Source organism: Neomonachus schauinslandi, chromosome 11, assembly GCF_002201575.2.
Source record: "Neomonachus schauinslandi chromosome 11, ASM220157v2, whole genome shotgun sequence".
NCBI classification, from domain to species: domain Eukaryota; kingdom Metazoa; phylum Chordata; class Mammalia; order Carnivora; family Phocidae; genus Neomonachus; species Neomonachus schauinslandi.
The window spans coordinates 13,871,416-13,898,902 of record NC_058413.1 but is presented as its reverse complement, the minus strand read 5'-3'; the positions used below and the strand labels follow the sequence as shown (position 1 = coordinate 13,898,902).

The 27,487-nt window shown below is 37.3% G+C and overlaps 3 protein-coding genes across 3 annotated transcripts; 1 reads left to right on the top strand and 2 right to left on the bottom strand.

Moving 5' to 3' along the window:
* The first annotated feature begins 1,993 nt into the window (after positions 1 to 1,993).
* LOC110576094 (olfactory receptor 4P4-like) lies at positions 1,994 to 4,560 on the top strand. Its single transcript, XM_021685192.2, has 2 exons — positions 1,994 to 2,709; positions 4,383 to 4,560. Exons 1-2 carry the CDS (start codon positions 1,994 to 1,996, stop codon positions 4,558 to 4,560), a joined length of 894 nt encoding a protein of 297 aa, XP_021540867.2.
* Positions 4,561 to 15,915: 11,355 nt separating this feature from the next.
* LOC110576095 (olfactory receptor 4P4-like) lies at positions 15,916 to 19,744 on the bottom strand. The gene is given in 3 exon segments (XM_021685193.2): positions 15,916 to 16,708; positions 16,921 to 17,047; positions 19,693 to 19,744. Coding segments are annotated over 3 exon segments (972 nt in total).
* Positions 19,745 to 25,604: 5,860 nt separating this feature from the next.
* LOC110575792 (olfactory receptor 4C46-like) lies at positions 25,605 to 26,534 on the bottom strand. Its single transcript, XM_021684827.1, has one exon. It carries the CDS (start codon positions 26,532 to 26,534, stop codon positions 25,605 to 25,607), a length of 930 nt encoding a protein of 309 aa, XP_021540502.1.
* Between the last annotated feature and the right edge of the window lie 953 nt (positions 26,535 to 27,487).

Below are 27,487 nucleotides of genomic sequence, written 5' to 3'. Positions count from 1 at the left end.
TTCTCACTACTGGCCTCCAGGACACCTCATCTTCTTGTTCTTCTCACAGGCATGGGATGCAGCTCTGGACTGACTGGGAATCAAGATATCTGTCCTCCACACGATATTACTTTCTGATGCTAATAAATTACCTAGATTGTCTTGATCTGAATCTCTTTTATTGAAAATCAGGGGTTTGGATAGATATGTGATATCCACTTTAAGTTTTTTATCTAACAATTAACTTCAAGTCAATTTGTTTTAGGCAAATACATCTGTCTGTAAACAGTATGCCATCTTCTAAATTAGGAATCAGCACGGGCTGTAATAAGGTAAGGAGAAAATTGATCAATGAATCATAAAATTATTAACCTCTGTTTAAGTACTGTTCACTGTTGAACACTCTGAACTGATAATTATTTTTGCTTTGCTAAAAACAAGAGAGAGGTCAGGAAGTCTGATAACAGTACTAAAGCCATAGTAGGAAAAGATGGATTTTTTTTCTTCTTGATGAAATTAGAGTTGAATGATAATTTAAAACAGAATAAGTTTCTTATAGTCTACACTGTTTAAAAATGTTACACCAATTACGTCTAAAAAAATCTTAAAGGCATGAAAGTTTTGGAGTTTTTAGTGGGTTTGATGGCTTCTAAATAACTTTGCTACAGTAGCATTCTGTGTTTTTAAAATATTCATCCAGAGTGCCCAGACATGGTTGTTATATCAGATCAGACAAAGGTGGAAGCTGTGCTACAGTGTTTGAATCTCACTGAGTGTCAGTTAATTCCTCAGCACTGGCTAAAACAGGTCCCGGAGTGCATTCTGTCTCTCCTACACTCTTTCCCTGTATATAAATAATGTCTCAAGATTGTGCAAAAGATACAAATCTGTGAATCTTTGATCTATTCCTTAATGTAACGTCTAGTTGCTGAGTGTTGAAACAAATCTCTCTTGGAGCTACATTCTGTATCATCTTCTTTTGTTGGACTTTATTGCCTAGATCATGTATAAAATACTGAAGTTCCTAGGAAAAGTCATGAAATATGAACAGTGCAAATATACTTGGGCAATTTATTTTTATCTTTCATTTATCACTTGCCATCACAAATTTATATTAATTTAAAATAATTTTTTTGTTTAGCTTGTAAAATGTAAATAGGAGAAATGAATAAATTGGCTCTTTATTTTTTTGCAATTTGAATCCTTTGACAGTCTCTTTGCTGCATTGTTTTCAACCATTCTTTGCTTTTAATGTGCCTGAAACTATTTTAGTTCAAAATGTGCAATTGATAGTGTTTGTCCACAAGGCAAGGAAGATAATCCTTTATTTTTTATTTTATTTTTTAGAGGGGGAAAGATAGAGAGAGAGGTGGGAGGAGAAGCAGAGAGGGAGAGAGAATCTTAAGCAGGCTCCATGCCCAGTGCAGAACCTGACACAGGACTCTATCTCACAACCCTGAGATCATGACCTGAGCCGACATCAAGAGTTGGGCACTTAACCAACTGAGGCACCCAGGCACTCCAAAAACTGATGTATTTTTAATAAATTTTCATTCCTGAGGATACACTCCCAAATAAAACAGAATTTGTCCAGATCATCCTGAAAGAAAAATAGTTGACCCTATGGATAAACACATGCATTTTAAAATGTGCAAAAACTTTAATTATGTAAATTATACTCCTTTTGTTATCTAATTAATGCAACTAACAAAAATTATTTCTTTAACGTCAAACTAACATTTGAATATTCCATAATCATTGACAGTAATGTTGAAAATTACATCATTTTTCCCATTATAGAATTATTTACAATAGATTTCTAAAATAAGAGAAATAAAAAAGAAGCATAAATCTAGGTATCAGGAATAAATATTACTTATTCAATGATGCCAATTTGCTTTTTGGTAAATTTTATAGTATTGTTGCCATGCTGCTAATATCTATGCAGATTCACGTTTTCTTTCTTTTCAGATATTTAACCCATCTGTTTACAATATATGCCAGTCTGAAACACATGGAGATCCAGAGGAATGTCTCAGAATTCATTCTTTTGGGATTTTCATATGACCAGAACATGCAAGTGTTTTGCTTTGTGCTCTTCTTATTCTGTTATGTTGCCCTGTTGGCAGGAAACCTTCTGATCCTTGTCTCCATTCGATGCAGCCCTCTTTTTCACCAACCCATGTACTACTTCCTCAGCCACTTATCCACTATGGACATCTGCTATACCTCTAGCATTACACCCAAATTAATTGGTGACCTGCTAGTGGAAAGAAAAACCATCTCCTATGGTAATTGCATGTTACAGGTCTTTACAATGCACTTCTTTGGAATGATTGAAGTTTTAATCCTTACAGTCATGGCCTTTGATCGCTATGCTGCCATCTGCAAACCTCTCCACTACCTGCTTATCATGAACAGGACAAGGTGCAGTCTCCTACTCTTAGCTGCTTGGGCTGGTGGGGCTGTCCACTCCTTTCCTCAATTTTTTATGGTAATCCGGTTGCCCTTCTGTGGTCCTAATGAGATTGATCACTACTTTTGTGATATCTTCCCTTTGCTGAAAGTTGCCTGCACTGATACGTACATCACTGGTGTCCTTGTGGTTGCCTTTTCAGGTATGGTTGCTTTAGTAACCTTTATTGTCTTATTTGTTTCTTATGGGATAATATTGTTCACTTTAAGAAATCTCTCAGCTGAGGGAAGACGCAAAGCCCTCTCCACCTGTGGGTCTCATATCACCGTGGTCATCTTATTTTTTGGGCCTGTAATCTTTATCTACCTTAGACCACCTACTACTTTTCCTGAGGACAAAATATTTGCTCTATTTTACACCATCATTGCTCCTATGTTCAATCCCCTAATCTATACTCTGAGAAATTCAGAGATGAAAAACACCATGAGAAAAATTTGGTGTCAAACATCAGAGCTCAACATCTTTTTAGCAAAACAGAGGGGCAGCTAGATGTGGATGGGGGAGGGAGGAAACAATCTCACGGAATAATTGTTCCACTGGTATCATGTTATGAGTGACAGAACTTAGGACTAAGAGTTTAATAATAGCTACAAAGAAATATTAATTTAACCCTACAAAAAATAAGTTTAAAACTTAGTTAATTTTGTGGGCTTTGAGATGGTATGAACAAGTTTACACACATAAAATCAGTTACACGCACAGTTAAGACAATGTTATATAAAATGTGAATTTTGATGTAAAAAAGAAAACTTTAATAGTAATTGTATTAGAAAATTCAGTTTTAGTGGCTAGACCACATGATGAAACATTCTGTCTGGCAAAGGAGTAGTTAAAATCCCTAATTTTGAGATCAAGTTTTGATTCATGATAGCATCTTCACTTAAATGATCTCAAGTCGTATTTATAAATTAATACACATCAAGAAGTTTGCATAATAGAATCTGATTTAAAGTGATTCTCTGGTTTTAACTCTCTTGACTTCACTTTGGAAATAAAAATAAACTAGTAAAGATAAAGTGAAATCAGTTACTTGGGATATTAAAAATACACTCACTGCTCTTCTACATATTGGCCCATTAAAAAAGTCCGTAAAGGAACTGAATCATAAAATGCCAGAAATTAGTAGGAACATCACTGTTTATCAGATCCAAAGTCCTTCTTATGAACACAAGAAAAACATAAGCAAAAAACAAATAAGAGCTCAAACAAACAAACTTCAATCAAAAAACCCTGTAACACAAATCATGGAAATGAAGGGAAAAGGCAAATCATCTTTGTAAATAACATGAAGAGGAGATGCATGAGATATATTTCCTAGAGGAACCTGAAAAAAAAAATTTGATGTGATGTGTTTATTTGGATCTCTAACAAGATACAAAAATAAATGATTTCTTAGAAAACAGAGCAAATATCATGAAGATAGAAGAGTTTGTTTAACAGGATTATATGAATAGGATGATGATGAAAATACACAAAGAATTTTAGTCCATGAAAATGCAATACTAAAGTTACAGTGATTATACAGGCCCTATATACAGAAGGATGGAAGTGTAGAAAAATTGATGAGGGAGATATAATTCATTAGAGTTTTTATAGCAGAGGGGAACTGGACAGATTACTAGTTTGTCAAGTTACTAATAAGACAAAAATATTGCCAGATTAAAAGCTCCAGCTTTAACCCTTTATTTAATGTTTTATTTTTACCAAATTTACTCAGTTTACCTTTAATCAGATAGATCACTACATATGTGATGTGAAGCCCCTTTTGGAACTGGTGTGCAAAGACATACATATTGTTAGTATTTTAGGTAATTTAGCTAATTCAAGGATGGTGGTGGCAGCCTTTTTTGTTGTCCTGGTGGCTTCTTCTATACTCATTTAGGATCTAATCCTCTGCAGGGCAATGCAAAGCTCTCTCCACCTGCAGCTCTCACATAATGGTGGTAGTTTTATTCTTCATGCCCTGTATCCATACTTATGTTCTACCTGCAGAGAGTGAGAATGGGTATAAGGAAATTTCCGTATTTTATACTGTGATTGTCCCCATGCCAAATCCTCTCATCTATACTCTGAGAAAGATGGAGATGAAAATCGCCATGGGGTAGGTGTGGTCTAAAATAGCACATTCAGAATTCATGTAAATAAGGTGGTATTCTTTGTAGTTTCGATCCTACGTACCAAAGGCATTTATCTCTTGAATAGTTATAGAAAGCATATAAGCTTTGTCCGGGCACTTGGGCTAAATTACCTCTGACTGACGTTACATGAGCCAAAGAAGCAAGTTACTGTGAATCAGACTGCAATCTGTCACCTTAAAAGATCCATCTAGTTCCACGTGTGACCACTTGCATGTGAGGAAGCAAGAAATGCCCTTCTGAAGCATATCACTGATCATATCACTCCCTTATCCAAAAATGTGTAAGGAATCCTATTTTCCTTGGAATAAAACTAACTTCCCTGCTTGTTTATCAGAAATCTTCCATAAATCATCTGAGTCTAATTTGCCAATCTTAGAAGTCACTATGTTGGTAGAAAGTATGGTGTTAAAATCACAGGCTTTTGGGTCAGGGAGAGCAGGGTGAATACTGACAGATTTTATCTCTGGGTCTTGACAATTCACTTTAATTTTATTAGTCTCCCTTTTAAAAGTATCTATAAAATGGTGTAATATTGTCCTTCATAAAGATATAATGTTACTTTGGCTAACACATGTGAAGTTTTAATGTGGCACATGACTACCAGAAACTCATGTTAGTTATTTTTCCTCTTTGTTTGCTTTTCTCTTTGCATGTCCATTTGCTCAGATGCTTTCATCCAGCTACACTGGGTCCATCTACATTCTCCAAACACACTCTAGGATCTATCAACATTAAGCTATCTCTTCTGCTTAGGATTCCCTACTCCCATGCTCGAGGATTCATGTCTTACCTATAATTCACACTCATGATGTCATCTTACTCAGGAAGATTTTTCAGATATGTCAACAGACCAGAATTATTTCTGATTCCTTCCCTGTTCTTCATTGCTATGCAGCTGTACATTTACTCCTTTTCAAATAATCCTGTGCCGTATATGAGTGTTTCTTCTTTCAAATTGTGTTTTTCAGTTTGACGGAGCCAGAAGATTATCTGGCTTTTTTTTTTTTCCTACATGTATCTTTTTTTCCTATCTATAAACCTGGCACTAATTAAGATGTAAGTAAACCATTCCTGAATTAAATTCAAAGATACTGTTTTCCCTTTTTATTTGACTGCATATATTGTCCTTACATATTTAGAACTCTCCCTATGTCACAAACAATCATGCATTAATGATAAAATAAGTATTGTCAGAAAGGCTAAAAGTTTAACATGTGTTCCCATGTGCCTCTTAGGGAGGTAATGAAATCTAGCAGATTCCCAGGCCCCCTAGAATATCTTATTATTTGTTTATTTTCTACAATAAAGAGGCACTACTATTTTTTTTTTAAAGATTTTATTTATTTTTTAGAGAGCGAGCGAGAGAGAAACAGCATGAGAGGGGAGAGGGTCAGAGGGAGAAGCAGGCTCCCCGCCGAGCCGGGAGCCCGATGTGGGACTCGATCCCAGGACCCTGGGATCATGACCTGAGCCGAAGGCAGACGCTTAACCATCTGAGCCACCCAGGCGCCCCGAGGCACTACTATTTTAATGATTGTTTATATCCATGTCCATTGAATCATACAATCCAATCTCAGCTTCGTGTTTTGGTTCCCATTTGTCTGGACATTTCTCTCTGACCAAACACTTGTGTTCTCTTAACAGAATGATTGGATTGCTTCCAAACAGAGTTTGCTTGACTTAGGTATTCCTGCCCCAGAGCCAAGACAAAATCCAAGAAAAACCATGGAGGCAATAGTGCCTGTCTGTGGATGACAAGGTCATCTTTGGATGTTTCAACTCTTAGAACTTTTCACACATATAACTAATACTTTTTTTTTTTTTTGAGCCATGAAAATCTCTGAAATGTCAGGGAAAACACTCTGCCCATTCCACAGAAATTCCTCTGACTGGTTATTTATTCATAGTTCTGTTTGCTCTGGTTTAATGTAACATTTTTCCAAAAAGTATTTGGATTATTTTTAAGTATAAAGATGTAGTGGGTGTATTGTACCTATGTGTGTGTGATGATTGTGTCTGTGTGTGTGGTAATGGGGACCGTGGGGGTCTTGAGGACACATCAGGAGGAATAACCACTAGAAAGAATGTTATGCAACAAAACCAAAAACCTTTTTATTATCTTTTATTTTTTCTCAACGATCCACAAGATTTTATGAGAAAAAAGATATGAGGATATTATATAATAAGCCAACAAAAAAATGCACTGTAATAAGATTATCTACTTGCCAGGTGTTCTTTCTAGGATTCATTTTCCAGCCTGCAGCGCAATGTCTACTATATTTTTTTAAGATTTTTTATTTATTCATTTGAGAGAGAAATGAGCAGGGGGAGGGGCAGAGGGAGAAGGAGAAGCAAATTTCCTGATGAGCAGGGTGCCTGACATGGGGCTTGATCCCAGGATGCCGGGATCATGACCTGAGCCAAAGGTAAACGCTCAGCTGACTGAGGTGCCCCACAATGTCTACTATGTTCAAAAATATCTGTCAGGTAAATGCCTAGAAGACTTTCATAGGATGTTTTGCTCTGCATGTGAGTTTAAACACAAAATATTTAAGGAATATTTATGTTTACAAATGTGTAATTTAAGAAATCCTATCCATTTCTACCGGGATTTATCACTAATTTAAAAGTACATCATCACTACCTTTTGTTAAGGGAATATCTTAACCTGCTAAGGAACACGCGTACTACCCAAGCACCCTATATTAGACCCAATATTCAGAAATTATCAGACTGGGGGAAGCTTAGACATCTTGGATGGGCCATAAGGGAAAGACTGGAGTCCAAAATCAGCTGTGGGTGACATAGTTCTATGTGACTTCTGCCTCAGCACCCTCTCCAGGTCCTTCACCTTTTCTTCAAACCTTCATCTGTGTCTAGGCGTCCACTGAGAAGCCTGGTTGAGACACTTCTAGACTCTTTTAGTATTCTCTTCAACACCAGAGAGATGCCCAGGATTATGTTATCACATATCCTCATTATTTCAAAGCAATCTTTTTGTCTTGTTTTTTTTTTTTCTTATTGTGAAAGGTTGCCCCATCTTGTTAATCATCCATCATTTCACATATTTATCTTTCTAAAAAAATTTAAGTTCTACTCCCTTAGCAAATTTCAATTATATAACCATTTTATCAATTATAGTCATCACATTACACATTCGATTCTCAGACCTTACTCATAGCTAAATGTTTATAACCTTCTACCAACCTCTCCTGTTCCTCCAACTCCTCAGCCTCTGGAAACTCCTTTTCTACTTTCTGATTCTATGAGGTGGATTTTTTTTTTTTTTAAGATAGCACATATAAGTGATACAATGCACTATCTGTCTTTCCTTGGCTTATTTTGCTTAGCATAATGCCCTCAAGTTCTACCCCTGCTGTCATAAGTGACAGTATTTCCTTCTTTCTCATGGTTAATATATATATATATGATATATATATATATATTTTATTTATATAAAAGATATATATATATATATCTCCACTTATCCACTTAGGTTGTTCCATATCATGGCTTTTGTGAATAATCTACACACAAAAAAATCTTAGTTTCAAATAGTTCATTCTTTACTCTGTACCTAAATAATCAAATTTCTCAAAGCATTTAGATTTTATTAAATACCACTTAGACTAGTTGCTTCATCTGAAAGTACACAAAATAGTCTTATTTTACTTCAGTTCAGATACTTTTACCGTAAAATGAACTATAATCTGAATTGGGTCCCTCATAAGGAAAATTGGACAATCAGCTAAATCAGAGGGAGTTGGGGGGTCTTTCCTAGATATGGGTCCCAACATTTCAGTCCAGTTCAATATTGCAGCTACAGTGATTAGAGTATGTTTTCGTTCTCACATTCAGGTGGTGCTGAGGGGATATGACATGCCATCGCATTATGGTGAAGAAATTTAAGCTCCTGAGTCAGTAAGACCCGGTTATGACAGGTGGGCTGTGTGGCTTTGAACATAGTCTACAGGGCGGTCTAATTCTTGGTAAATAGTGTTAAAAAGACAATCACAGGCCCGAAATGGAGTCATTTAGGTTAAGGGCCCAAGTCAGCAAAGCAAGGCTTACTACCTGCCTTTTCAACCCCTTCAGGGATATATCTTTAGCCAGTCAATATGGAATTTCCTGGTCAGCAGTAGAAAATTTACTGATAGACCCCGTCTGTCCCCCTTAGGAGGGCAAATTTGCCTAAAACAGTGCATTCTTTGTTAATAATTTCCTTTTCTATGCTGCTTCTCTGCCTTTAAAAACTTTTATTTTTCTGCAGTTCTCTGTTCTCTGTACCTCTTTTCTATTTCCTAGGTAGGATGCTGCCTGATTCATGAATCATTCAAAAAAGCCAGTTGGATCTTTTAAATTACTCAGTTGAATTTTTGGGTTTAACAGTAGTAAGTATCCTATAAGTGCTTATATTTTGTTATTTTATTAAGATTTTAGAGAATTTAAGTACCTTATCCAGAGATGTTAAGCAGTAGAATTAGTAAGGGGTATCCAGGCTCTCTGAGTTTCAGGTTTCCAAAAACTGTGCTGCCTGCCTGTCCATAGGCAGCAGTAACCATTCTTTTTTTTTTTTAATGTTATGTTAATCACCATATATTACATCATTAGTTTTTGATTACATCATTAGTTTTTGATGTAGTGTTCTATGATTCATTGTTTGCGTATAACACCCAGTGCTCCATTCAGTACGTGCCCTCTTTAATACCCATCACCAGGCTAACCCATCCTCCCACCCCCTTCCCCTCTAGAACCTTCAGTTTGTTTCTCAGAGTCCATAGTCTCTCATGGTTCATCACCCCCTCCGATTTCCCCCACTTCGTTTTTCCCTTCCTACTATCTTTTTTTTTCTTCTTTTAACATATAATACATTATTTGTTTCGGAGGTACAGGACTGTGATTCATCAGTCTTACACAATTCACAGCGCTCACCATAGTACATACCCTCCCCAATGTCTATCATCCAGCCACCCCATCCCTCCCACCCTCCACCACTCCAGCAACCCTATAAGTCAGAGAAAGACATTTATCATATGATCTTACTGATATGAGGAATTCTTAATCTCAGTAACCATTCTGTTTTTGTTTTTTTAACTCAATTTTTTTTAAAGCCAATTTAACTACATCGTTAATTTCAGATGCAGTGTTGAATAATTTATCAGTTGCTTATAACACCCAGTGCTCATCACATCCAGTGCCCTCCTTAATGCCTGTCACCCAGTTATCCCATCCCCCCACCCACTTTCCCTCCAGCAACCCTCATAACTTTAAAAAAGAAGCACAGGTGTTTGGCTCCTTCTTCATCTGGGGCCACCTATTCATAAGGAAATGGAGATGATGTTCTCCTTTTTGTCCTGAAGCCAATTTGGGGCTTGAATGGCACTTGTTTCTGAGGAGCAGGGGTGTGCCCTGATGTCATGTTTCCCTAGAAGGAATAAAGAATCTTGGAAGCCATTGCTTGCCCTGCAGATTGGCCTGGCTCCACTCACTAACCATCCTCAAGGTTGCCAGTGTCTATCCTCCTTCACGTGTGCAATCTCTTTGGATTGGATTGCCAAGCACTGTTACCATTTTATACCCCCAAATTTTAAACTTAATTTATTATTTTTATTATTTTTTAAAGATTTTATTTATTTATTTGACAGAGAGAGAGACAGCTAGAGAGGGAACACAAGCAGGGGGAGTGGGAGAGGGAGGAGCAGGCTTCCTGTGGAGCAGGGAGCCCGATGTAGGGCTCGATTCCAGGATCCCGGGATCATGACCTGAGCCGAAGGCAGACGCTTAACGACTGAGCCACCCAGGCACCCCTGAACTTAATTTAATGTTTTGTTTTCACTGCTATCATTTAGTTCTGGGCTTTCCTAAATTGTAAATTCTATGATAGATTTATGAAATAACAAATGTATAATGATCTCTGTACCACAATTATACCTAAAACATAAGAATGGGCAGTACACCATGTTTTACTTAAACATATTCCCTCTAAAGATTTGTTACTGTATTAAGACTTTCTCAAGAGTTCCTTCTTTGTTTGTAATTAGTTGTTTATCAAACTACTTACTGTTCGTGTAAATATGCTTTTCACAGGCTCTCCATTCAATTCATCCAAATAATCAAACCAAAATTGGGGTCAGCTCAAATCTAACTTGAGAGATTTCACACAGAATTTTTAGGCCTATTGAAAGTAGGCTCCTGGCACGTGAGACTCTGCAGAATGCCTAATCTATCCAGTATGCTAAGATTCCTGCCCCATGTGCCTCATCCAATTGGGTATATGATGTAAGAAGTCTGGCCTTAGATTTTTTGGACCTGACCCTGAAATGGCTCTGAAACTTCAAGTCCAAGGACTCTTCCTTACTTGAGTTTAATTGGTCATCTGCTTTTTGAAATATCTAAGACTAAGATATCTGACATATCTAAGACACCATATGGTCATGTGACATATTATTTCTCTAAGACGAGGTATGATACCATATCTACTGATGCTAGCTCTATATTTAACTGATGACACTTGGGTGTTATGCAATTTCTTGGAATTTTGAACAAATATCTGAATGTAGTATTGATGAAACAAAGCTTATTGTAGCTTGACTAGATACTGTCAAACTGTATTTCAGTGTTTTTGTACAATTTTACACTTCTACTAGCAATATATAAGTTCCAGTCTTCATATTGGTAATTTGTGTTTTTTCTCTCTTTTCTATTTATTGATCTTGATAAGTTTTCCTTAGTTTTATTAATCGTTTCAGAGGACCAACCTTTGCTTTTGAGGGGGAACAGAATATGTGACCCCAGAATATGCCCCTTTAGCATGTAGATGATTTTGAGCTGAAGGCAAGCGAGGTCTAACAGATTCAGGAAGAGTTATTTTACCTCTCCTTTAAGTGCCTAAAAGAATTAGGTAGAGGACCTGTATCAGGAAGAGAGCTAACAAGATACAACTTTTTACATCAGAAAGACTTATCTGACTGGCAGGACAAACATCTGTTTGCCAAACATTTGTTATTCTATCTTCTTGTGTATTGTCTTCTTCCCCTTTGAAGCTCTAGACTTCTACCCCTTTCTCCTCAGCTCAGGATGGCATAAATCTTGATTGCTTGTCAGTCAGGGAGTCTCATATCGTTGGAATTCCTGGATATATAAAATTAAGTTTCTTTTTTCTTCTGTAAAACTGTTCTATGTCAATTTAATTATTAGATCAGCCAAGGAACCTAGAAGGGAGAAGGGAAAGTTTTCATCCCCCACACTTTTTTTTTTTTGTAATTCTTTATTTGAGGCTGCTAGCTGTATCCTTGACTTCATTTCTATAATAATTTATAAATAAATTTATAATTTATTATATCCTATTTTCATATTTGGATTTAATTTGCTTTTATATTCCTAGACATAGATTTCTAGGATACTTATAGACTTTTGATTACTAAACACTTTTTGTTTGTTTGTTTGTTTGTTTGTTTTATTTGACAGAGAGAGACAGCAAGAGAGGGAACACAAGCAGGGGGAGGGCAAGAGGGAGAGGCAGGCTTCCCACGGAGCAGGGAGCCCAATGTTGTGCTCGATCCCAGGACTCCGGGACCATGACCTGAGCCGAAGGCAGACGCTTAATGACTGAGCCACCCAGGTGCCCCAACACTTATTTTTAATGATAGAGGCAATATCACTACACATTCTACAGATTTTAGAAGGATAATAAGGGAATATAATGATCATAATAAGGGCAATATATTCAACAATTTAGATAAGATGGGCAAATTTTTTGATATAAATTACCCAAACACATAAAAAATAATAGATTTTATTATTTTTTATAATAATAAAAAATTATTATTATTTTTTAATTTATTAAAGCGCACCTGGGTGGCTCAGTCAATTAAATATCTGACTCTTGATTTTGCTCAGGTCATGATCTCAGGGTCATGAGTGTGGACCTGCTTGGGATTCTCTCTCTAGCTCTCCCTCTACCACTCCCCCACCCTCCCTCTCTTTCTCTCTCTCTCAAACAAATAGATAAATACATATATAAATAAATATAAAATCTAAAATAAAAGATAATAGATATTTTTCAATAGTCTATACACCTTGAAAAAATTTTATATATCGTTTTGTCATCCTATCTCCTGTCTCGGTAGCTTCAATGGTGGATTCTACCAAACTTTAAATAAAACAATAATGTGTGTTCCATACAAACTCTTCTAAAAAGAACAGAAGAAAATGTTCTCAACTCAATCTATTAGTCCACCATTTCTTTGAGACTTAGCAATTATACTAGCTTATCTGAACATTCCTTAGAACTTTCTATATAGACAATCATTTCACTGTGAATACAGTTTTTAGTTCTACTCCTTAATGTGAGTTTAGCATTACTGTAGGATATAAGATCAATATATAAAAATCAATTGATAGACACTGGGGAGGGTATGTGCTATGGTGAGCGCTGTGAATTGTGCAAGACTGTTGAATCTCAGATCTGTACCTCTGAAACAAATAATGCAATATATGTTAAGAAAAAAAAAGAAGAAGAAGGTAGCAGGAGGGGAAGAATGAAGCAGGGGAAATCGGAGGGGGAGACGAACCATGAGAGACCATGGACTCTGAAAAACAAACTGAGGGTCTTAGAGGGGAGGGGGTTGGGGGAATGGGTTAGCCCGGTGATGGGTATTAAGGAGGGCATGTATTGCATGGAGCACTGGGTGTTATGCACAAACAATGAATCATGGAACACTACATCTAAAACTAATGATGTAATGTATGGGGATTAACATAAGAATAAAAAAAAACCAAAACAAAACTCTACTTAATTTTTTCTCCCTCATCATTTTTTCCTGCTTTTCCTGCTTCTTTGCACAGTGCCCCCAGAATGCTTGTGGTACCTGCTCGCATTTACTTAATGTAAAAGCATGTTCCTTTTCATAACATTCCACTATCCAGTCCCTTCTCTGTCATAATTGCTGTGTGTCTTAAGAGATCTTATTTTACGTGCTATGAAGCACGAGCAAAAAGCCTTTCATTAAAGTTGTAAGGTTTTAAAGTGTTATCTGTTTTCACTAGAAAATCTTTTTTCAGAAGACTCTTCATTTAGTTACAAGATGACTTCCTTTAGGTACTGTGCTGCAATGTATTTTGTGATTAATAAACTTTGTTTTTTAGAGCAGTTTTACTTTCTCTGCAAAATAGAGCAGAAACCACAGAGATCCCATACACTGCTGTCCCCCTCACTGGGACAACCTCTCCCTCCAGAGTTCTACATGTGTTACAACCAAATGAACCTATACCGACACATAACATTTTCCAAAATTCAGGGACATACAGAGCAGCTTCACTACCTAAAAATCCTCTGTGCTCCACCTACTCATCCCTCTCCCCTCCCTAAAACTTGGCATCCACTGACTGCTCTTTTTGCTCTTTCCATAGTCTTGCCCTTTCCAGAATGTCCTATATATAGAAGGCCCCCAACTTACAATGGTTTGACATGTACTTTTCCAACTTTACAATGGTACAAAAGTGATATGCATGCAGTGGAAACTGTACTTTGAACTTTGAATTCAGGTCTTTTCCTGGGCTACTGATATGCAGTACAAACCTGGTGATGCTGGGCAGGGGCAGCAAGGTGCAGCTCTCAGTCAGCCAAGCAATCAGGAGGGTCAACGATCAAAAAACTTACAACCACTCTGTACCCATATAGCAATTATAGCAATTCTGTTTTTCACGTGAATAGAGTATTTAATAAGTTACATGAGGTATTCTATGCTTTCTTACAAAATAGGCCTTGTATTCCATGACTTTGCCCAACTCTAGGCTAAAAATGTAAGTGTTCTGAGCACAGTTGTGGTAGGCTAGACTAAGCTATGAGGTCTGGTAGGTTTGGAGTATTCCATGCATTTTGACTTAAGATATTTTCAATTTATGGTGGGTTTATTGGGACATAACTCCCTTGTAAGTTGAGGAAGACCTCTAGTTGAAATCATACAACAGGGAGCCCCTTCACATTGTGTTTTTTCTCTCTGAAATATGCATTTAAGTTTCTGCATATATTTTCTTACCTTACTAGCTCAGTTCTTTTTAGTGCTGAATAATATTCCATTCTCCAGATGTACAGTAGTTTATTTATTTATTCACCTACTGTAGGGCATCTTGGTGGCTTCCAAGGATTGCTGATGACGAACACATCTGCTGTAAACATCCATGTGTAACCAAAATGAATTAATTTTTTCATTTACTTTGTGGTTAAATCACATCTTATTTGTCCTTTGCTAGTTCTCTCTCTCTCTCTTTGTCATTGCAGTAGGAAAAGTCTTTGGTTGTGGATCCAAGGACTAATCGTTTGGTTATCAAATTTAGACAGGTAAGGGTGAGCAACACATAAATTTTAAATATAGTTCTTTAACTTTAGGGGAAATGATAACTCTTGCCAATAGGTGGAATGCCAGGAAGTGTGTTTCAGCATTCTGAATTATAGATTCTCACTCTGTCTTCACTATTTATTACATCAGGAGAGTTGATCGCCCCGCCCCCAGGAACCATTTTAAAACAGATTCTACCTGGGGCATCAGGGTGGCTCAGTCGGTTAAGCAACTGCCATCAGCTCTGGTTGTGATGCCAGGGTCCTGGGATGGAGCCCTGCATCAGGATCCTCGCTCAGTGGGGAGTCTGCTTCTTCTTCTCCCTCTGCCCCCGCCACCAGCTCTGGCTTGTGCTCATGCTCCCTGGTACACTCTCTCTCTCTCTCTCTCTCGTGTGAATAAAGAAAATCTTTAAAAAAAATAAAAATATAAAATACAAAATCTACACTGAATGTTTATTTCTTTACACAACTGATTTCTGTATGAACTAGAGGATATATATATAAATATTTCCAAGAAATTTAAATTAAATCTTTTAGTTTTAGATTGTAGCTTTTTTTTTTTTTCTTTCCGATTACAACTTCTGAACTACCAAAGGATGTCTGTCATTGAGTGGTCTGGCCTCTATTTCCAATGTTTTAATAAAAGCGTCATTAAAATATTTTCCTTTAAAATTCACAAACTAATATACCATTTTTTAAAATTTATTTTTTTGTTCTGGTTCAGTTGTTTTTCATGACGTTTCCCCCACGAATACCATCTTAGTAACCCACAAATTTAACTTAATTACCAGTTAATTTTGGTATGCAGTAATAAGGACTTGCTCAATGATCACTTTGAACTTGTGGAGCTATTGCTTCCATTCACGCGGCTGGGGAGTGAGTCTAATGGTCCACAAACCCCATGAGATAATCCCTGCTAGTTTTACTCACATCTCCCTCCTTTCCTTCTCAGAGTTGCTTAGCCAATAAACTTCTTCAAATTAACTGTGTGCTTCATTTGAAAATAGTGATGGGCACCAAGCCTTTCTCATGGCTTTTTTCATCTCTGAATTTCTCAGAATATAGATTAGGGGATTGAACATAGGAGCAATGATGGTATAAAATAGAGCAAATACTTTGTCCTCAGGAAAAGTAGTAGGTGGTCTAAGGTAGATAAAGAGTACAGGCCCAAAAAATAAGATGACCACGGTGATATGAGACCCACAGGTGGAGAGGGCTTTGCGTCTTCCCTCAGCTGAGAGATTTCTTAAAGTGAACAATATTATCCCATAAGAAACAAATAAGACAATAAAGGTTACTAAGGCAACCATACCTGAAAAGGCAACCACAAGGACACCAGTGATGTACATATCAGTGCAGGCCACCTTTAGCAAAGGAAAAGCATCACAGAAGTAGTGATCGATTTCATTAGGACCACAGAAGGGCAAGCCAATTGCAGTGGAAAATAGAGGAAAGGCATGGACGGCCCCACCAGCCCAAGTAGCTAAGAGGAGATTGCACCTTGTCCTGTTCATGGTAATCACATAGTGGAGAGGTTTGCAGATGGCAGCATAACGATCAAAGGCTATGGCGGTACGAATGAAGATCTCAGTGCCTCCAAAGAAGTGCATTGTAAGGACCTGTAACATGCAAATACTGTAGGAGATGGTTTTTCTTTGGAGTAGCAGGTCAGCAATTAACTTGGGTGTAACCGTCAAGGTGTAGCAGATGTCCATAGAGGATAAGTGCCTGAAGAAGTAGTACATGGGTTGATGAAAAAGAGGGCTGCATTGGGGCGCCTGGGTGGCTCAGTCGTTAGGAGTCTGCCTTCGGCTCAGGTCATGATCCCAGGGTCCTGGGATCCAGCCCCACATTGGGCTCTCTGCTCAGCAGGAAGCCTGCTTCTCCCTCGCCCACTCCCCCTGCTTGTGTTCCCTCGCTTGCTGTCTCTCTCTCTCTGTCAAATAAATAAATAAAATCTTAAAAAAAAAAGAGGGCTGCATTGAATGGAGACAAGGATCAGAAGGTTTCCTGCCAACAGGACAACATAACAGAATAAGAGCACAAAGCAAAATATTTCTATGTTCTGGTCATATAAAAGTCCTAGAAGTAATACCTATGTTATTGATACTCCTCAAAAAGATTTGAGATGGCAAATAGTTGACAGCTAGGGCATTTTTAGAATGGTCTGTACCATAAGACATCAATTCTATTTTAAATTACTATTCAAAATTCTAACCTCATAAGTGTAGAAAATTTCAATTTGTTCCTACTTTGCTTTCAGGATCTATAACAAGGATCCCTAGCCTCCTTTATATAACAAAATAATATAATTATGTCACAGAGGGTTCAGCAGTTAACTGTAACTAAGGAGTACTGAAAAGCTTAAGAGTGTGAGGATCGTTGACCTATCTTCTACTTACTGCAACTGATACTAATCTTTGTTTATGAGGTAGAAACAATGTTAATTTTTCAGATATACCTAATTACTAAAACAAATTGATGTATAGGCAACATTTGTCTAAGTAGACTGTGGACAATAGAAGTATGGAAATCACTGGACCAATTCAAATCTCTGATTCTAAACAGAAGAGACATATCAAGAGAATTTAAGTAATTTCTCAGGATTTTAAAGTAACACACTGTAAATATGAAAAGACAGAAATCCTGTTTCTTCCTCAATCTGGGGCTTTCTTTCTTTTTTTGTTTGTTTTTTTTAAATTTTATTTTATTTTGTTATGTTAGTCACCATACAATACATCATTAATTTTTGATGTAGTGTTCCATGATTCATTGTTTGCATGTAACACCCAGTGTTCCATGCAATGTGTGCCCTCCTTAATACGCATCACCGGGCTAACCCGTTCCCTCACCCTCCTCCCCTCTAAATCCTCAGTTTGTTTCTCGGAATCCATAGTCTCTCATGGTTCATCTCTCCCTCCAATCCCCCCCCTTCATTTTTCCCTTCCTTTTCCTAGTGTCCTCCATGCTATTCCTTATGTTCCACAAATAAGTGAAACATATGGTATCATATGGGGCTATCTTTCAAGGGAGAGACCTGAGAGGGATGTCATGAAGGACAGTAGGGAAAAACTCTTTTGATTCTTCCTCTGAGCAGAAAAGAATATGCAAGGCAATGGGTTGACCAACACCCCGTCTGCCTTTTTGAGAATGTATGTAAGTAAAGAGGTACAGAACATTTAATACACACATGTATTCTCGGATTTGCTGATTCGAAAACATTTGAAATAATTTGCCTTCAGTTTTACAAAAATGCAAATTCCTCATCAGGATTCCTGCTTGTTTTCTAGATCATCATTGGAATTTCATCTCCAATAGCTCAAAACCCCAGCCTGTATTCTGAGGAAACTTGCTCTATGATCAGTGCTGTTAGCAAAGGTAAAAGGGAAGAGGGAAAGTCAGTTGAGGAGAATTGCTGTCATAAAACAATAAAATGATAACGAGGACCCCTCCCATGGAACTACTGAAGTCACAATTAGTAAATAAAGAACATCAGGCAACCACTGAACAAGTGGTTGAAATAGTAGCAACACAGAAAGGGGCAGAAACGCTGAGGCATCTCAAATCAACTGACCAGTGTGATCCTGGAGGAAATGGCTTCATCTCTCTTTAGGCCTCCTCTTCCTCATTTCACAACTAAGCTATCATTACAAAATTCAGAATTTTAGTGAGGAATACATGAGGTAACATGAAATAGCCAGGGACATGTGTGGTTCAAAACTGTCATTTTCTTTTACAGTCTTTCATCTCTGAGTGATTAGGTTAGGACCACAGACCGTCATGCGTGCACACACACAATCAATGGGAAAATAAAGGAAATAAAAAAGAACATTTACAACATGGATTTAGCAAGTATGATCATGACAAACTCCAATTTCAACAATCTCTTACTGAAACTGTGTTAATAATATCTTAATCAATGGGTTATCTTAGCCTGTTTTTTAACACTAGTCACTAGTCTATTTTTTTCTCTACAAAAATGTACACAAACACTTACTTTTTCGTATTATTTAATACAAATTATGTGTACCTTTTTGAAAATGCTGTTTATGAAGGAATACAACCTGTCATATTTAAATAAAAGTTTCTACCACAGATTCAAACTTTCCCTTAATGTAACAGAATGTAGGGTGCTATAAACTTACCATGGTTGACTCAGATGAAACTACTCTATTTTAGTCAGGCAGATGTTTTGTAATATAAGAAATTCTTTGTTATTATACATATTCAAGCACAAACTGGTCTGTTTCTTTTTTTAAAAGATTTCATTTATTTATTTGAAAGAGAGATAGAGAAAGAGAGAGAGTGCACAAGCAGGGGGAGAGGGAGAAGGAGAAGCAGGCTTCCCGTGGAGCAGGGAGCCCAATGTACCCTGGGATCATGACCTGAGCAGAAGGCAGACGCTTAACCGACTGAGCCACCCAGGTGCCCAAACTCGTCTTTGCTTAATAGGAATATGGAGGACTGCTTGTATTCAAGAGTTGGGGACACAATGAAATTCACTGCCAACTTGAAGATAGTTTATGTAAATCTACTGTTTTGCTCCCCAAAAGGGAGAATTTTGCTTATAGCTAATGTGCCACTAAAACTAAAGCTTGCTGAAACATTTTTATAGTAATAAATTGTCATATGCTGCAAGAGAAGTTATATGCTTTAGAATGAAATTATATAGAAGTAACATAAAGAACACACAGTTAGCCTAGCACATGTGTGGTGGGACCCTTCCCAAACCAAGGTGACAAGGGTAATTCACTAACCATAAGATCTGAGTGGCTGTCTGGTTAGTTTTGGGGCTGCATCAGGAAGCATTCCGTCCTCAGGTAGTAACTCTGCCAGTTTGTCTCTAGTACCAAAATCTGGAATCAAATGCGGAGAGTTACAAACCCAGAATTCAAACACATCCAGATGAATTCTCTGCAAATATTTTGACTATTTCAACACTTCTTAAATTTCTACAGTTTATAAGAGAAGTGGACTTTCAGGATTCACTAAGACTCAGTGATGCAAGAAGTAGATCTTCATCCCTCAGGAAAGCAGGTGAGAATTATGAAAGCTGATTTAGCTGCCCAATGATAGTGCTGAAGAAAAATAAGCAAAATGGGTTTTTATATTCCTGCAAAACTTAACACGAGTATTTAGGTCCTAGGAATCATCCCTTTATTTTATGCCTATGCCTAAAGATAATATGGTTCAGAGGAACAGAATACAAACTTACGTGGCAATATGATGATTAATAGGTCTTTGAAATCTTTTTTTTTTTAAAGATTTATTTATTTATTTATTTGAGACAGAGAGAATGAGAGAGAGAGAGCACATGAGACGGGGGAGGGTCAGCGGGACTCGATCCAGGGACTCCAGGATCATGACCTGAGCCGAAGGCAGTCGCTTAACCAACTGAGCCACCCAGGTGCCCAGGTCTTTGAAACCTTTACGTAATTATATTCCCAGGGGCATTTCCAGACAGGTCTTGGCCCAAGTGTTGCAAAGCCGTCATCACATTAATGTGCTTGGTGCTCTTGGCTATAAACTTTCCACAATTGCTTATCTGGAAAAAAAATTGACCCTTTTTCCCTGAAGGCCCCAAAAGGCTAAGTCTGACTGCCCTGTGCTCTTCCAGCTTTCTGAAGAACAGGAGGGAAATTATAGCCTGTAATAGTACCAGGTTAGAGATGAAGTAGGAGAAGGAGAACCAAAGATGGTCACTTTCAGTCCTTTTTTGGGAAATTAACAAGATCTTCGGTGTGCAGGGTAGGTAGGTAAATAAAATAATGACTTTGGTATGATGTTAGCATTGATGGATGAGCTGATGGAAAAAGGTAGACAAAAAAAAGAAAGGAATAAAAAATTCTTCCCCATAACTTTGGAGGGAGGAAAAGCAAAAATGATATGAAAAAATCAGAGGAAGGAAGCAAAGTACAGCAAAGCCTTTAATGTGTCTCCCATCTGGTTCTTTCTCTGCTCGCTGACTATTCACAGGTTGTTTAGATGCAGTCTCATCCTCATGCACTGAAGCCAGGCAGTCTCTCTCTACCATACGCCAATCCATGCATGTAAAGTTTTCTCATGCAAGAAGTGTCAGGAAATCAAATTTTATAATATTTAATCTGCTTCAGATCAATCTCATTAGCCAAAAAATAACAAAAAATGTACTGAGAGATTGTTGGGTGGATTAAGTTCATCTTATTACTTGATGTTCACAATAATGCATATTTTGACACACATATTATTAGCTTTACTATGTAGATAAAAACACAGCAGTTTCTAGAGGTTGAATAACTAGCTCAAATAGCCAGTAAGCAATTGAAACAAGAAAATAGGTTATTCTAGTTTACTGCTTCTTCGGGTCTTTAAATATTTAATAACCTTGAGGAATTGGAAGGCAGTCGCTTAACCAACTGAGCCACCCAGGCACCCCGAGGAATTGAAGGATTTTAGAACTTCATCTTTTTTTTTTTTTTTTTTTAAAGATTTTTATTTATTTATTTGACAGAGAGATAGAGAGCACAAGTAGGCAGAGCGGCAGGCAGAGGGAGAGGGAGAAGCAGGCTCCCCACTGAGCAGGGAGCCGGACGTGGGGCTCGATCCCAGGACCCCAGGATCATGACCTGAGCTGAAGGCAGCCGCTTAACCGACTGAGCCACCCAGGCGCCCCTAGAACTTCATCTTAAAGGACATTCTAACCCAGTGATTTAGAGCTTGTCTACATCAGCGGTATGCCCAGTGTTGACCAAGCTGCCCTCAAGAGCTAACCTGTACCAGTCTATAGCAGGAGATAGCTGTCATATCTCTAACCTTCTCCCTGTACATACACTTGGACAACGCTTAGAGAAGGATACAAGTTGCATTCACATCCTCCACTGTTTAATTCATCCTACTAGTTGTGCTGCATAGTTATAATTTTGGTGAAGTGTAAATCATCATTTTTTATGGACACTTTTTTTAGATATATTTATTTATTTTAGAGTGAGGGAAGGAGGGAGGGCAGGAGGGGGAGAGAGAGAACGAGTGCATGGTGGAGCGGCAGAGAGGGAGAGAAATTCTCAAACAGACTACACACAGCGTGCTGAGCCATGCTAGGGGCTTGATCTCAGGACCAGGAGATCACCACCTGACCTGAAACCAACAGAAGGATGCTGAACCAACTACACCATCCAGGCGCCTCTATTTGGACACTCGTTCAGTTCAGAAATTTTTTTCGTTTAGTTCACATTCAGAAAATTTTTCTGGTAATCCAAGGTCATGAGGATATTCTATATTTTACGCCATTTTTTTTAACTTTTACATCTCACATATAGCTCCAAGATCCATTTTAAATAAATCTGTACCAGTGTGATGTATAGATAAAGGGTTTTTTGCCTTTTTTGTTTTATTTGTTTTGTGGGGTAGGTAAAGATGCCCAATATTTCCACTATCATTTGTTGCAAAAACTATTTTTTCACCACTGAATTGACTGCAGACTTTTGCTGAGATTACTTGACCATGTATGTGCAGAGCTACCACTGGGCTCTCTAGTCTGCTTTGTTGGTCTTCTGGGATATCTTTATGAAAATACCACATCATTTTGAACACAGCAGTTTTGTAACATCGCTGAAATCAGATAGTAAAGTTCTCCAAATTCGTTCTTTTTTAATGTTCTGGGACCTAATTTAAGGCTCTTGTATTTCCATAGGAGTTTTAAATCAATTTGCAAAAATTTTGAATATGTGCCTGTAATTTCGTTTGAGAATGCTTGAATCTGGAGATTCCTTTGGGGAGAATTCAGCTCTTAATAATGTTGAAACATCTGTCCACAAACACAGTCTTTTTTCTACTTATTAAGGTGTTTATATTCTTTTAATGAATATTTTACTTTCAGAGTACATGTTTTCCTTATATCTTGCTACATTTATTCTCAATTATTTTATAATTATAAGACATTACAAATAGGATTTTTAAAATCCAATTTCTATTTGTTAGTTACTAGTACAAACTATGAAATTGAATTATGTATATTGATGTTATTACTTGAAATTATGCTAAACTGACATTACAAAGTAAGAGAACTAAATTTATCTGTACTCAAAGTGAAATGATTGCTTATATAAAAGTTCTGAATGTCTGTGTGTGTCTGCTAATATAATAGTGTTATATACACTTGCCTCCAAAGTAGTAATAAAGCAGTTATAATTATTATGGTCATATAAGGAAGATATTACTAGTTCAGTGCTGTTAACTATAGCAATAGAGAGCATGGGTAAGAACTTGGAGGAAAATCATTAACTAGTATAATCTGAAGTAATCTTGGCTCTGCCCTTAATTAGCATCTTGATCTTGGCAGGATCTTTAACTTCTCTATGTTTCCATTACATAATGTATAAAATAAGTATAAAACAATAGCAAGAATTATCTTACAGGTTTGTGATGGGGGTTAAATCAGAAAATGTCTGCAAAAACACTCAGAGCCACTATATATTCAATTATAATAAATACTCTTATTGTTATTATTACCATCAACCTAATTCTCTGACACTCTTTCCTCATCTCAAAATGGATGGAATAATACCAACCACACAGGAGATTATCAGTCTTCAATTTTATTAAAGTATACATATACATATATATATATACACACACACACGTACATATATGTATACTTTAGATTATATACTTTATAATATAATTTATAATTTAGAATCCTTTAGTATTATAATACTATTTCTAAGGACCCTACAGAAAGAATGAGTCATAAGAGAATATTTTGAACAACTCTATGCTAAATTTAAAAAGACTGACAATGCCAAGTATGGGTGAGGTTGTAGAGAAATGGGAACGCTCATATATTGTTGGTGGAAATGTAACAAAACACCACCACTTTTGAAAACACTTTGGTGGTTTCTTAAAATGCTAACATACACTTATCATATAACTCAGCAATGCCACTCTTAGGTATCAATCCAAGAGAAATGATAATCTATGTCCACACAAAGGCTTGCACATGAATGTTCACAGCTCATCATTCACTATGGCCATTACCTGGACACAATTCAAATGTCTATCAGCTAGTGAATAAGTATACAAAATGTGGTAGAGCCATACTGTGGAATACTGTTCTTTCTAAAGAGGAACAAACTACCGATAATACAATGTGATAAATATCTAAAACAGTTTGGTAAACGGAGAATTAATATTGTCTTTTAAAAGTCTGTTTCTCTCCTGGTTATGCTATGTGGCTTCACAAATGAATCAAGGGAAAATCTGATGTGTCCTTGAGATTCCCTACATCTCTGACCAAAGCTCTGCGGATTCCTTCATGTCTCAGCAGTTGCTGTCAATGTGTATAAACCTTGGATCCTCAGTTCCATCCTGTACCCAGAAATGACAATTCCCACAGTAAATGTCATTGTTGCTGTTCGTCTCAGCTGAGTTTACCCCCTATTTTTAATCTCATTTATTTTAGTTCTTCTTCCCTTAGTAGCTGTCTAGAAACTGTGGGTAATGGCCCACTGCCCTTGGAATAAAGTCTAACTTTATGTAAGAAATTTGTTGTATAGGGGCACCTGGGTGGCTCAGTCGTTAAGCGTCTGCCTTCGGCTCAGGTCATGATCCCAGGGTCCTGGGATCGAGCCCTGCGTCGGGCTCTCTGCTCGGCCGGGAGCCTGCTTCTCCCTTTCCCACTCCCCCTGCTTGTGTTCCCTCTCTAGCTGTCTCTCTCTCTCTCTGTCAAATAAATAAAATAAAATCTTTAAAAAAAAAAAAGAAATTTGTTGTATATAGAATTCATCATAAATTGACCAAAACACACTTTTTTGATCTTAGAATTCACAATGATGGATGGGATCAATATGTTTTTGTCAGGTCAAACATGGCATAGATTCTTAACCTGTCATATTTTAATTGTGAGGTTTGGACCAATGGCTTCAAGTCCATGAGCCTTCTTGAATTAACTAATCTGCACATTTTGGATAAGCAAATGACTTAAAGTTGGTTTTACCACAATACACCCATTAGGAAGACCAAAATATGGGACACTGTCACCAACAAATGCTGGTAAGAATGTGGAGCAACAGGAACTCTCCTTTATTGCTGGTGGGAAAACAATATGGTGCAGCCATTTGGGAAGACAGTTTGTCAGTTTCTTACAAATCTAAACATATTCTTACTGTAGTCCAGCAATCTCACTCCTTGCCATTTACCCAAAAGTGTTGAAAACTTATGTCCACCAAAAAACCTGCACATGGATGTTTCACAGCAGCTTTATTCATAAAGCTTTGTCCATACAATTGGAAGCAGTCTGATGGGTTAGCAGCCTAAGATGTGTAACATGAGCAATATAAAATGACTCTGAAGTCTAAATGGCTCTTTGCTTTTATAACCCTATAGTCATTTTATACCATAATTTTAAAGGCAACATGTTATCATCAATGCTGTTGTATAAAAATGAGCAGAATTCCAATTCTTAATGAAAATATGTTAGAATTTACAGATAGGGAATATATATATATGTATATGGTAGCATAATCTGCGGTTAAGTTTTCTCTTTTTTGCACACATTTCTCTTCCTCTCAGTGCAGAATCTATCATTCATTGCAATTTACTCTTTTCTTTATTTGGTAAGTAATCCTTGCTGAGATCATCCAAAATGTCTTTTGACCTTTGTTTCCATTGAATCAATGATGAGATTCAAGCATATTTATTTCTTACCTGAAATAACTTTTCTACTACACAATTTCCTAATGGCATTTTTCATTTGCTCATTTCTTAAGGCATAGATTAAAGGATTTAACATGGGCGTTATCATAGTGTAGAACACTGCAACTGCCTTATCAATAGATAAAGTAGTCGCAGGTCTCAAGTACACAAATATGCAGGGCACAAAGAATAGGACAACCACTGTGATGTGGGAGACACAGGTGGAAAGGGCTTTGCGCCTCGCCTCCGAGCTATGGTTCCTTAGGGAGTGCAGAATGACCACATAGGAGATGATCAAGAGGAGGAAGAGTAAGACACAAATGAAACCACTGTTGGCAGCAACGAAGAGCCCTAGAGTGTGTGTATCAGTGCAGGCAAGATTGAGCAAAGGGTTCAGATCACACAAAAAGTGATCTATGACATTAGGGCCACAGAAGGGTAAAGGAATGATAAAGAGGATCTGTATGGCTCCATGAAGAAAGCCTCCAACCCACGCCACTCCCATTAGCAGGCCACACACCCTCCGATTCGTGATGTTCGTGTAATGCAATGGCTTGCAGATGGCCACATAGCGGTCATAGGCCATCACAGTGAGCAGGATGACATCAGCACCTCCAATGAAATGTTCCCCAAAGATTTGGGTTATACATGCATTGAATGTGGTGGTCTTCTTTTCACGGAGTGAATCTATGATCAGTTTAGGGTTATTGACAGAAGAATAGCAGGCATCAATGAAGGAGAGATTGGCAAGGAAAAAGTACATGGGGGACTTCAGTAATGGGCTGGTAGTGATAGTGACCACGGTGAGCACATTTGCTACTACAGAGACGATGTAGATGACCAAAAACACAACAAATATGATTTTCTGCATCTTTGGATTCTCTGTGAGCCCCAGTAGAACAAACTCTGTCACATTGTTCCTATTCACCATTATTTCATAGTATGATTAATTGCACTACCTGAAAAAAAAATCACTTTTGTTTAATGTAACCTTGAATTTATTAAGCTTCTTCATCTAGTAAATAAAAAATACCTAGATTCTAATGATTTGTGAATTCTCATGAGGTTTTTTGAGATAGAAAATAAGTTTTGAGTTCTTTAAGATTATTTGATTTATCTCCTTGGAGAAATTTCTGTTGAGTATGGACGTGGGGAACTTTGTAAACACACAGGCGGGAGATCATTTGTGCACACTTCATCATCTGAGGTGACTAAGCCTAACATGAAGTAGTAGATCCTACACATAGTGGCAGCTAAGGAAGAAAGGAGAGGTAGTTTATGATGTAAAGGCTATGAATGCAGGGTTAAGAAATTTTCCCTCTATCCTTAAGAAATGGGGATCCATAGGCAGACAGTGAGAATATAGGAGGAAAAGTGAAGAGAAATTTGAGGAAGGGGGAATAAGGGATATAATTTTAATAAAGAACTTCATGAGACATTTGCTGATTTAATCCCCACCACAATCCTGTAAGGTAATTCCAGCTATTTCTTTTATACTTATTTTATACTTTATGTAATAGAAACACAGAGAAGTTAAAGATCCTGCCAAGATCAAGATGCTAATTAAGGGCAGAACCAAGATTAGTTCAGATTATACTTGTTCATGTTTTTCCTCCAAATTCTTACCCATGCCCTCTTTGTTATAATAACAACATTGAACTAGTAATCTCCTTTTTATATGACCACAATAATTGTGATTGCTTTATTAGTACTATGGAGGCAAGTGTATGAAACCCAATTTCATTAGGAGACACACACACACACACACTGACATGCTTGAACTCCCAGTTTGCAAATAAAATGTTGTACTGTATTCATTGAAAGATCTTTTTATCTTGACTTCTCCCTCAGACCTAGTTCTCCCTACTACAATCCATCTCCAAA

Excerpts from the sequence above, each read along its gene's own strand:
- LOC110575792 (XM_021684827.1), bottom strand. The coding sequence starts at position 26,534 with ATGGTGAATAGGAACAATGTGACAGAGTTTGTTCTACTGGGGCTCACA.
- LOC110576094 (XM_021685192.2), top strand. The coding sequence starts at position 1,994 with ATGGAGATCCAGAGGAATGTCTCAGAATTCATTCTTTTGGGATTTTCA. Across the intron at positions 2,710-4,382 it reads AAAGCCCTCTCCACCTGTGG|CTCTCACATAATGGTGGTAG; the intron begins GTCTCATATCAC and ends CTCCACCTGCAG.